The sequence below is a fragment of the Clarias gariepinus genome, chromosome 25, assembly GCF_024256425.1.
Source record: "Clarias gariepinus isolate MV-2021 ecotype Netherlands chromosome 25, CGAR_prim_01v2, whole genome shotgun sequence".
NCBI classification, from domain to species: domain Eukaryota; kingdom Metazoa; phylum Chordata; class Actinopteri; order Siluriformes; family Clariidae; genus Clarias; species Clarias gariepinus.
Genome location: NC_071124.1, coordinates 13306272 through 13319038, shown reverse-complemented (window position 1 = coordinate 13319038; position 12767 = coordinate 13306272). Strand labels below are relative to the sequence as shown.

General features: G+C 37.3%; 1 protein-coding gene across 1 annotated transcript; it reads left to right on the top strand.

Moving 5' to 3' along the window:
* The first annotated feature begins 441 nt into the window (after nt 1-441).
* On the top strand, nt 442-11482 carry LOC128512736 (ETS domain-containing transcription factor ERF-like). The gene is made up of 6 exons (XM_053486134.1): nt 442-549; nt 1333-1390; nt 4339-4570; nt 9067-9181; nt 9266-9344; nt 9892-11482. The coding sequence occupies exons 2-6, from the start codon at nt 1333-1335 to the stop codon at nt 10185-10187; spliced, it is 780 nt and encodes a 259-aa protein (XP_053342109.1). The 5' UTR covers nt 442-549; the 3' UTR covers nt 10188-11482.
* The last annotated feature ends 1285 nt before the right edge of the window (nt 11483-12767 follow it).

Genomic DNA, 12767 nt, shown 5'->3' with positions numbered 1-12767 from the left:
ATTTTGTTTAAAGATAATTTCTTTGATTGATAATAGAAAATAAAAGCTTAAAATGAGCAAAATTATCTGCCAATAGACCAAAACATACAAAAAATAGTAATGTTTAAATATAGGTAACAATCTTAAATTTGGTTTGTTGTAATCTTTATACAACAAACCAACTAGAATAAACTGTAGATGGGTTGGACAAGATTACTTACTACGATGTCTTTTTTTAGCACACTGTCTGTGTCTGTTTAAAGTTAGGTTTTATTTCTCATCACATAAAGGGAGTGTGTTAAAATAAAACATAAGGAAGCCATTACAATGAAATTAAATCTAAGTTGCTGAAATATAAATCAAAATATTGGTCATTGTCCCACATTCTTTTCTGCAATCAATTACAGGAGGGGTCACTTTTGTGTGTGTGTGTGTGTGTGTGTGAGTGAGAGAGAGAGAGAGAGAGAGTATCAGTTAAGGGGTGACAGATGTCTCTTCTTCTATCTTCTCATCACTTCATCACTTGTTTCATTCTTGTTGATGAGGACCAGTGAGCTTCACACATGAAAGGTAATAACACTTCAGCACTTTTTCCTTTTTATTGATTTATAGAAAAAAAAAATGTGTCCTAAATTTACTTTAGGTTTGCTTTTAATTTCCTTTAATTAACTTTAATATATTAGTTTTCATTAGGTTTAAATTTAATGTATAACAGGACATAAGATCATAAAAAAACATTACATTATAGTACTGTATATCGAATCACTACAATAGTTGATTTTTTTATTATTATTATTTCTTTTAACCATTTTAACAGAGTTTAAAAGGGGGCAAAGAATTTTAAACCATGGTGGATACTATAATCTGAAATAATCTGAAATTTTTCACTGATTGTATGCTGTTTAAAAGAACAGGACTGGAACTTTTATTTCACAAAGCCTACTTTAGCTAATAGTCATAAATAAATATGATTAATATAAATGTTTATGTAAGTTATCACCATATTTAAATGGTTGTTCTTTATAGCTAGATCATTTACAAGAAATTAACATTAATGATTTATTTATAATAATGTGTGTTAAATTATAGTTTACAGTATCTTGCAAAAATCTTTATCATTTATAAATGCAAAAACCTTAAATGATGGATGATAGAATGTAATTTGTACAACTTGCCTGTTAATTCATATAGTTCAGCTAAGATGATACTTAAAAAAACTTAATCTTTAAAATAAAACTTAATCTTAGTAAACATAATCTTAAAACTTAATCTTAGTATACCTGAATTATTTAAACAAAATATTTTCACATTTATTACTTAACATTTATTTTTTATTATTTTTAATAATTTTAGATGCATTGTAGCTGCAGTTCAAATATTGGACCTCTCATTTCACCATACTGGAGTCAAAGTAAGTAATCGTCTGTGTGTTTTAATGTAACTGGTGCACTGACATTCATAACATTTAGGACACAGCAGTGATTCTCTGACTTATTTCCACCTTCCACCTATTTTCATCAGAAAGCTGGTCTACACAACATATATTTTTTAGTTTTCACTTTAAAGAGTATATAAGCAGAAGCATGTACAAATGCAGGGCATTAATAATTAAAGCAATGAACTGATCAAAAAACTAATATAAAGAATATAACATATATTTTACAATAACATTATAATTTAGAAAATCTGAACCAACAATGCGTTTTTCAAATGTTATAATACCTACATTGTACAGTATAAACATTAAGCTGCAGGTATTCATGAAGCAAAGCTGAACACACAGCAAATAAGGGTTCTAACTAAGATTATTGTTTTCTATAGTTTAGTGTGTATGCTGCTGTAATTAGCCAGAAGACATCATTTAGGTTTACTAAATAACATAACTCACCCACTTACTCACTCACTTACTCATCGTCTATACCGCTTTATCCTGTATTCAGGGTTGCGGGGACCTGGAGCCTATCCCAGGAGGCTTAGGACACGAGGCAGGGTACAATTCATCGCAGGACATACACATACACACACTCACACACTACAGAATTCCTAATTTGGGAATGCCAATTAGCCTAACCTGTATATCTTTGGACTGTGGAAGGAAACCAGAGTACCCGGAGGAAACCCACCAAGCACGGAGCAAAACAGATAGATATTTAAACAGCAAAACAGTGAAAAAAAGTGTCATGAGAACAAATTGAAGCAAGAAAAAACCTTGAGAAATAGTGAATGGATAATGGGACATATTTAATGTAGCCAGACTCATTCTCTGTTGTCATATAGAGTGACCAGTATCATACAGCTCTTTTACTAAAAATAATTCCATGATTGTTTTTTTTTTCCTTCTTGTCCTTCCATCAATTTTGTAGACATCTTTAGTTCTTGGTTCCTATGGTGCCTTTTCTCTTCTCCATTTGTGGATGATGTCCTTCACAGAGTTTTATGGTGCATTTAATGTACATGCTGTGTCAGCTCTTTGCAGACCATTGTATTAGCAGCTGAATGAATCCAAGATAACATGACAGCTAATCTTCATTTGGAGTTAAAGAGAATCACTTCACGCTGGGAAGGAGTATGGTGTTGGAGCCTGGCGTAGAAGGGGCATGGGCCACATAGGTCACATTTTCATGATGAGTCAAGGATAAAGCTTGAGACAGAAGATGGCACCTCATGTTGTGTTGTGAGCCTGAAGTTATAAGGACAGGAGAACTGCCTCATGGGCTATTGGCTTGAGCCAGTCTGGAACACGGTGATGTTTTAGGGACAGGAAAGGGCCACCTCATAGACCTTTGGCATGTGCTCGATTGTACTACTGTATAGCTGAAAGTGGAAGCCACAAGGTTATCTTCCAGTGTTTGAAAGGAACTAGGTGTGAGGATATGATGGAGACGAGGATGTAGGTATAGACATGGTTTTATTAATCATATTTGAATTAATGTAAAAAATAAAACACAAAAGACTTTAAGTTAAGCCTTTATTTGAAACATATACATTACTGCACAGTGAAATAGTTTTTCCCATCAAACATTTTTTATGCATTTGTTCTTTAGAACAAATCTAAAGAACAAAAGAACCATTTTTGATTGATATTTTTGACAATGAGATCCAACAAAGATCTTGTGCATGCTTTGTAGACTAATTGCAGACTATAGCTCTGGCAGTCAGGTGAAACCAAGATGATGCTAAGAAAGCCCTACCAAAACAGCTAATTATAATTCAGGATCAGTTTAGAAACACCTCATTTATGACATTTGTATGACATTTTTTGACATCTTTTAAAGATGATTTTGAATGGTTCATTCTGGAAACAGTAACATGCCCTATTATAAAAGGGTGTGAACATTTATACAAACAGTTTATTGCATGCATTTTTTGTTTGTTTGTTTGTTTTCAAAAAATATTTTTGTCTGCTTTTTATTCCATTAAAGCTAAAAGAAAGGTCTGACATGGATATGGATTTTTTTGGGGGGGTTAACTTTTTACACCACTGTCAGAATATGATGAAGGTGAGAAAGTACGTGCAGGTGTGATTTTCTTCAAAATACATTTAAAATAATATAACAAGCACACACAAAAATTACATGACAGAAGTATAGAGCTAGGACTAAAATTACCATCAGTATAGCATTAGCAGTGAAATTAACAGATCCAAGAGGAAGAACATGTTGAAACATGGGACTTAAATAGACATATTGATTAACAATAAAAAGGTGCAAGTGAAGCAAACGTGATCATGTGACTGTATATGTGAAACTGGTGCATGCTAAGGGCAACATCCCTGTGCCCTTTAGGAACATATGTACATGATAATTACAAGCTGGAATTTTAAAAATAAGTGTAAAGATTTTCCACTACAATACAATACAAGTACAATACCATTCAGAATTATTGTCAACTGTCATATAGCAAACACTAGTAGGAATTCTTAAGCCACATTTTTACTTAACTCCACATCCCAGGGGTCGATCATTTACATTTACATTAAGGCATTTGGCAGACGCTTTTATCCAGAGTGACTTACAAAAAGTTCTTTAAAGTTTACGTCACTGGATAGATACTTACACTGGATTACTAGGTTACGAACTAAGTGCCATCAGTCAATCACCGTTGGGACATGTTTTTTGGATGAGGTGAGCAGTGCTGGAGGATCGGAGGGAACGTGGTGCAATGTGTCGATCGGATAGAAATTCTCTAGCACATAAAATCAAAAGGAATTCTGTTCAGCATGTTTTGTACCAATGCAAATAACAATCTATATGACTAGGCTTGCGTTATCTCAAACATACCTAATCTATATATATATATTTTTTTAAATCACTGTACCGCCATATTGGTTAACTTTAAACTGTTTTTGCCTCTTTCCAGCATTGTTGTTTCCTGATTGGGCATATAAACCAGCCTGGTCTCCTGGTTCTCGGCAAGTCCAGCTGTGGCATTTTCTGCTGGAGTTGTTAGGACGGGGTGAGGGTGGAGTTATTACATGGGGGGGTGAATGGGGAGAATTTGTAATCCAAGACCCAGAGCGACTGGCCAGGCTATGGGGAGAGAGGAAGGGAAAGCTGCATATGAACTATGACAAACTGAGCAGAGCACTGAGGTATATACACACACACACACACACACACACACACACAATCAAAAGGAAATCTATGACTTAAAGAATTGGGCTAAGAAACAGAAATTATTAACCTTTTTTTTTTTAACAAAGTCCCTCCAATTTTCTTCTTCTTTGTCTTTCGGCTGTTCCCTTTTAGGGGTCGCCACAGCGAATCATCTGCCTCCATCTAACCCTATCATCTGCCTCCTCTTCTCTCACACCAACTAACTTCATGTCCTCTCTCACTGCATCCATAACTTTCCTCTTTGGTCTTCCTCTAGACCTCCTGCCTGGCAGTTCCAACCTCAGCATCCTTCTACCGATATATTCACAATCTCTCCTCTGAACATGCCCAAACCACCTCAATCTGGCCTCTCTGACTTTATCTCCAAAACATCTAACGTGGGTTGTCCCTCTGATAAACTCATTCTTAATCCTATCCATCCTTGTCACTCCCAAAAAGAACCTCAACATCTTCAGCTCTGCTACCTCCAACTCTGCCTCCTGTCTTTTCTTCAGTGCCACCATTTCTAAGCCGTAGAGCATCGCTGGTCTCACCACTGTCCTGTACACCTTTCCTTTCATTCTCGCTGATACTCTTTTATCTCACAACACACCTGAAATTTTTCTCCTTTCCACACTCTCTGTTGCTCTGGACAGTTGACCCTAAGTACTTAAAGTCCTGCACCTTCTTTACCTCTGCTCCCTGTAGCCTCACCGTTCCTCTTGAGTCCCTCTCATTCACACACATGTATTCCGACTTGCTGCGGCTGACCTTCATTTCTCTGCTTTCCAGAGCATACCTCCACCTCTCCAAATTTTCTTCCACCTGTTCCCTGCTCTCGCTACAAAGCACAATGCCATCTGCAAACATCATAGTCCATGGAGACTCCTGTCTAACCTCATCTGTCATCCTGTCCATTACCAGAGCAAACAAATAGGGGCTTAGAGCCGATCCTTGATGCAGACCCACCTCCACCTTGGACTCTTCTGTCATACCTACAGCACATCTAACTATGGTCTTACAGCTCTCATACATGTCCTGCACCACTCTAACATACTTCTCTGCCACTTCAGACTTCCTCATACAACACCACAGCTCCTCTCTTGGCACCATCTTGTACGCCTTCTCTAAATCTACAAAGACACAATGCAACTCTTTATTACCTTCTCTGTACTTCTCCACCAGCATCCTCAAAGCAAATACTGCATCTGATGTACTCTTTCTAGGCATGAAACCATATTGCTGCTCACAAATGCTCACCTCTGCCCTTAACGTAGCTTCCACTACTCTTTCCCACAGCTTCATTGTCTGGCTCATTAGCTTTATGCCTCTGTAATTGCCACAGCTTTGCACATCTCCCTTCTTCTTAAAAATTGGCACCAATACACTTCCCCTCCATTCCTCTGGAATCCTCTCACTCTCCAAGATCTTGTTAAACAAACTAGTTGCTTATTGTTGCTCATTTGCACGTGCACTTTATGTTGTCTGTAAAACCTGTAGATATCCTTCATTAGTTAGTTAGTTTTTGTTAATTTATGTTGTAATTTATGTTAGGACAATCTGTCTTGTCTCTACTAGCCAGCTAACTAGGCCACTTAGTTAGCTAGTTTAGTTTCTCTGTTAATTTATGTTGTAAATTTATGTTGCATGTAGCACCTTGTCCTGGAGGAACGTTGTTTCGTTTCACTGTGTACTAACTGTATATGGTTGAAGCCACAATAAAGCCTACTTAAACTACTTACAGCCTTTCCACTCTTCATCCTCTTCAACGCCCTTCTCAGCTCACTTCTACTAATATTTGCTACTTCTTGTTCCACAAGTCACCTCTTCTCAAAGTACTCCTTCCATCTTCCAATCACCCTCCTGGCATCTCAGTACATTTCCATCTCTATCTTTAATCACTCTAACCTGCTGCACATCCTTCCCATCTCTATCTCTCTGCCTCGCCAACTAGGGTTGTGCCGATAGACGATACTATTGTCTATCGACGATAGTCTCGTCTATCGACGATAGTCAGCTATATGGACGATACAGATGTCGCCATTAAAAACCCACGTTTCAAGAAAAGGAATCCCGTGACTTGCCACGGCTGCGCACGGCAAGCTGTGAAAATGCCCTTCATTACCTGTATGGGGCAGTCGTGTTTCAGTCTGAAGTATTGTGTGTCTACTGAAGCCGAAAATGTGTTCTCTCTCCTAGTCACCCATTGACAGCAAGCGACAGAGCTCATAAACATGTCGAGCTCAAACTGTAAATACTGATAAGTATTAATTCTTCATTTTCTTCTCTCCTTCAATGATGATACTTCTTCGACGGCGCTTTCTTCATTCAGTATAATTATTATTAGTAGTACTGCTCCGAATTTATTATTGTGATTTTTCCTTATTATTATTGTAACGCACCCGCGCGTGTGTGCAAAAAAACTACAATGAGGTATGATATGTTAGCCTAAAACAATTGTTTTATGGTGTTTATGCGCCTTTAAATATACACTAAACAATAAACACTGCCTTGTGCAAAGTGAAAGTGAGTTGCGCGTGCAACTTTTTGATCAAAAGGCTGATAAACGCGTGCGCAGATATGAGCAGATTTATCGATAAAACAACAGACATGAAATGAAAAAAATAACCACAAAAATATGTACTACTCTCTGAATACAACGCGACAGCACTCAGAATCCCTGGGCTTTGACTACTATCGTGTATCGGCGATCTTACAGGCTGACGATAGGACGATATGACAATGGGCATATCGCGCAACCCTATCTCCAACCTGTACAAATCCACCTCTCCCTCCTTACTGTCCAGCCCAGCATACAAGTCCTCATATGCTCTTTGTTTGGCCTTTGCCACTTCTACCTTTACCTTACTCTGCATCTCCCTGTACACCTGTCTACTCTCTTCAGTCTTCTCAGTGTCCCACTTCTGCTTAGCTAGCCTCTTTCCCTGTATACACTACTGGACTTCCTCGTTCCACCACCAAGTCTCCTTGTCCACTTTTGCCACTTTTTACCCCTCTACCCGTCTCCCTGATCACATTGGCTGTAGTTGTCCAGTCAACTGAAAGCACCTCCTGACCACCCATAGCCTGTCTCAACTCCTCCCTGAAGACTACACTACATTATTCCTTTCTCAGCTTCCACCACTTTGTCATTCTTCAACCATTCTGTGTTGTCTGGCTACACTATCCCCTACCAACACTTTGCAGTCACTTATCTCTTTCAGATTACAATGTCCAGATAACAATTTTACAGGTACAAAATTAATTAAACAAACTAACAATGATAAACGATAAAAAAAAATATTGGATTGATTGGATTTAAAAAATGCGCAGTCTGTGAGAAATTCTGCATATCTTCATTTGAGATGCGTTGCCAGGCTTTTACTGCAGACACCTTTAGTTGCTGCTTGTGTGTGGCCCTTTTTGTCATCAGATTTGTCATCAGTTAGTGAAAAGAATGCTAGTTGTGAGGTCAGGTACATTTGGGGTCATCAATTATCTGTTTTGCAGCATTTGACTAAAACTATACTGGACGTATAGCTCTATAAACGTTAGAATTATTCTTGTTACTTCTTTCAGCAGTCACAACATCAATAATCACCAGCGAACTAGTTCCATTGGCAGCCATACATGCCTATGGAATAGAACTGCCTCCACCATGTTTATGAATGATGTGGTATGGTTTGAATCACCATCCTTTCCTTTCCTTCTCCATATTCTTCTCTTTAAATTATTCAGGCCCATGGTAATGGTTTATCAGGAGTGAGCAGTTTTTTCTTAGTCTATCTGAGTCTAATCCGAACTTTTTGATCTTGAGTGTTACCAGTGATATAAATCTTGAAGCAAATCATCTGTATATGCATTTATGAAGGCAATGATTATAGACGTTGACACCAATGCTCCTACTTTTAGAGTGTTCTTTACCTGGCAAGTTATTGTGAAGGGGGTTTTCCTTTACCAAGGAAAGTATGCGTCAGTTATCTATTTAATAATCAATGTCCTTCATGTACTTTTGCTCCTAAGCTCACCAGTGCATTACCTTTTACTCTTAAAATTTCTGGTATTTTCAAAATTTCCATTTTGTTTTTTCACCCTAATGACCTAATGGCCTCCTTCGTTTGCATCAGTACCTCTTTGGGCTGTATAATGAGAGTTCCCAAGAACCTTCCCAGACCTTTTAACTCCTTAATTCGCCATTAAATAACTAAGAAATATTATTTATCAAAATGTTTATCAGACAGTTGCCCAATTGTTTTTGAGCCTGTGAAAATGAAGGAAGATTTTTAAAGTGCTTTTAATTCCCAAAATGTAAATATTACACTTAAACCTTGGATTAAAGCTGAAAGTCCAGACTAAAGTCGAGTTGAATCTTGATTATTTATTTAAAACCAATTGTATTGTCTTATAGAAGCAAAAATATGAAAAGTGTGTCCAAATACTTATTACCCAAATATATATATATATATATAAATACTGTTTCTGTTGTTCACAGATATTATTACAATAAGCGGATTCTCCATAAGACCAAAGGAAAGCGATTCACATACAAGTTTAACTTCAGTAAACTGATCTTGGTAAACTATCCCAATCTGCCTAGTTGCCAACAGGTAGGTCTCATAACAAATATACTACACACAGAATATGAACCTAGCATGCAATATGGAGTATGCCTCTCTTTTCCTCTCTCAAAGGTCTTTCATTCTGGAAACTCTCTCCCATTCTCTTGTTTTTCTTCTGAGGGATCTCTTTATACCCAACCCATGAACAGAGGTAATAAAAACAAAATCCTTTCCTATTTATATATAATATAATGCAACAAGATGGCTGGTGTTGTCTTTGTACAGTACTGTGCAAAAGTCTTAGTGTCTGAGTACGGATGTCTTAAAAAGTTTCTCCAGTCAAACAAAAACTATAAAAAGCAGTAAACAGTAATAAATGAAACGGAGTCAAAAATCCTTTGGTTAAGATATAGTCTTTGAGACAAATGGTTTTATTGTAAAAAATTTTTTAAGTGGTCTTTTATATAAGGTGCTCCTTGTTTCTTTCTGGTCAGATATTTTCCTGTAAGATTTTTTTTTCTCTGAAATACTAATGTTTGGAAATCAGAAATATTTTAGTCACTTAAAAAATGAGGTTGAGTAAACATGTATAAGAATGTTTGTATAAAAGAAAAAGGTGCCTAAGACTTTTGCACATTACTGTATGTATGTTTTTGTGTTATCTTTTGCAGGATATGTATATATATTTTTTTATAAAAACTAGCACATGCCTTCAGCAATTCCAAAACACTTACACTCGTGTTTATGTCTATTACCAGCTCACTCATCAGTCTATCACCCTCTGGTGCTCCCCTACTGCTTACCAAAGTCTACTGCTTACCCCGTTTCACATGCAAATCCAAACCAGGGACAGTTTCCTTTACTTTCTGCCTTACCCTCTTCAGCAGCAAACCTGTCAGAGATCTTACGCCTGCCGTCATTCAATTCATCCCTGCACCTTGGCCAAAGTTTACCCAGTTGGCCGACAAAGAGTAATGCAGAGTGGTGTTTAAACAGAGCTACAGCACCAAGCCAGATGGGTAACACGGACGTACAAGAAAAAAGATGTAAATAAAGAAAGAGGCAGATGGAGTGATTATTTAAAGCCCAAATCAGGAAGGAAGCCCAAACAGGAAGTTTAACAGAAGTTTTTTTAAGCAATAGTAAACATCTCACTAAACCATATGGTACGATGTCTAAGCTATTCTTTTAAAAATGATTAATTTAGTTACATTTTGGTAAAAGTATACCTACTGTCCAATGGTCAGTCTTACAGTACCATGGTGCTGTTTCTACCAGTTTTGATTGAGTGTATGCTATTATTTTTAATACTGTAGCTCAAGAGCAATGTATTTTTGTGTGTTAATAGAATCTACATTTAGCACCATAGGACGGATGCATTTGTAATACAAATATAAAAAAAAACCTCTTACAAGCTAAAATAAAATATTATGCAAAAGTTATTTTGAAAGAACTCAAAATCCAGTCATTGTCTGGTTTCACATAATAAAATTTATGCTTTATGGATGCAGAACTGAGCTGAGCACATTACAGTCTACGAGCATAGATAGATTGATGGCCAGTAATAATGCAAGAAATTCACTAGCCCACAGTAAGGACAAAAATTTGTTTTAAGTTAAAGTGCTTTTTATCTGTTATCTGAGTTATTAGAAAACTTTTAGGAAAATGCTTAAAGCACTATTGGCGTGTACACGTTTAGAGTAGACCCAAAAAGAGATGTTGTGGACTACTAACTCATTGTCTATACTGTACCACTTAATCCTGGGGGGATTGGGAGGGAGGGCTGGAGCCTATCCCAGGAGACTTAGGGCACAAGACAGGCTACATCCTGGACAGGGCGTCAATCCATCGCAGGGCACACACAGTCCGGGCAATTTGGGAAAACCGGTTTACCTAACCTACATGTCTTTGGACTGTGGGAGGAAACCAGAGTACCCGGAGGAAACCCATCAAGCACGGGGAGAACATGCAAACTCCATGCTAGGATTGGTAGTGTAAGACCTTGTAAAATGGACCAGCACTGCTTGACTGGTCCCATTATCTCTCAGGGATCAAGAAAGACATGCATCTAGACTATTTTATGTTCTGGCACCTTCATGGTGTGGTATATTATACTTTAAATATACTTCATGGTATATTAATTATAAAATTGACTATATTCATTACTCTGCCGTACTATAAAGAGTGGAGAGCAGCTGCCTACCATAAACCCACACGTTCAAAACCAGTCATAGGCACTTTCAGCAAGAAAACACATCGAATACTGTTATGTCATATTAGACAACACATTGTCTCTTTAATAATTTCTTCATTATTAAATTGGAATGATTAATAAAAATCATTACAAACTGTCTGTGTTCTTTTAATTCATGGCTACAAAGCTAACTAGCTTATAACACAAAGCAGAATCCCAAATCCATCTCTAATCCCAAATCAAGTAACTAGTTGGTGTGTCAGATTGTAACTTGTACTCTACAAAATGCACTAGCTTTCCATTTAACACTTTTTCTAAAAGTTCAACTGGTTTAACCCTGGGGGAAGATAGTTGATATTCTGAAGCATAATAAGTGAAAATATAAAGTAAACCCCGTAGGTTTCTCAGGAATTTACAATACCTCTGTGGTTGATTATCCTCAGTTTTTGGCTCCATATTACAGGTAAGAAATTAAAATTACTTCCACCCCTCTTAATTTAATTGTTGGTCTTTACCTGTCATTCATCAGTTAGTTAGTTTTGCCAGTCTTAAAAGGATATGGGTGGCAAAATAACTGGTTAAAAATGAGCAAATAAATCATAATCTCACTCACTCACCTTCTGTACTGCTTTATCCTGTATTCAGGGTCACAGGGGCCTGGAGCCTATCCCAGGAGACTTAGGGCACAAGGCGGGGTACACCCTGGACAGGGTGCCAATCCATCGCAGGGCACACACACATACACACTCACACACTATGGGTAATTTGGGAACGCCAATTAGCGTTAACCTAATCTAGATGTCTTTGGACTGTGGGAGGAAACCGGAGTATCCAGAGGAAACCCACCAAGGATGGGGAGAACATGCAAACTCCATGCACACAGAGACTTGAATCGAGCCTGGCTGGAGATCGAACCCAGATCCTGGCGGTGCAAGGCGACAGTGCTAACCACTACATGACCATGCTGCCCAAATCATAATCTGTTGCTAATAAATGGTGTTTGTGGAACTGTTGTATAAAAGCAATGTCATACTTGAGGTATATATATTTTTAATTAACAAACCAATCTCCCCATCCCAGTATCTACTCCAAAACATCCAACCCAGTGGCGGCCGGTCAATAAGGGGCACTGGGGCGCTGCCCCCTTAAAGTTAGGCAGAAAAGAATGCTATTTTATGTAATTATTTAACATAATAATTATTTGTTTTAATAATGAAAGGAAGTCATTAGTCATAATATTCCGCTGTATTTCTTAATATTATTTATTTACAATAAAAAAAATTCTTATGGCTATTTACAGGCAATTAATAAAAGTTTAATTTTAATTTTGTTTGCGCTAAATCCCAAATCTTTGCACCAGCCACCACAGATCCAACCACAAACAAGCATTCTGAAGCAGAAGTCAGTTTTCCAAATAGGTTTTCTCAGTCTTGTAATTGT

Coding starts and splice junctions, on each gene's coding strand:
- LOC128512736 (XM_053486134.1), top strand. CDS start 1,333: ATGCATTGTAGCTGCAGTTCAAATATTGGACCTCTCATTTCACCATAC. Junction 4,571..9,066: donor AAACTGAGCAGAGCACTGAG/GTATATACACAC, acceptor TGTTGTTCACAG/ATATTATTACAATAAGCGGA. Junction 9,345..9,891: donor TACCCAACCCATGAACAGAG/GTAATAAAAACA, acceptor GTCTATTACCAG/CTCACTCATCAGTCTATCAC.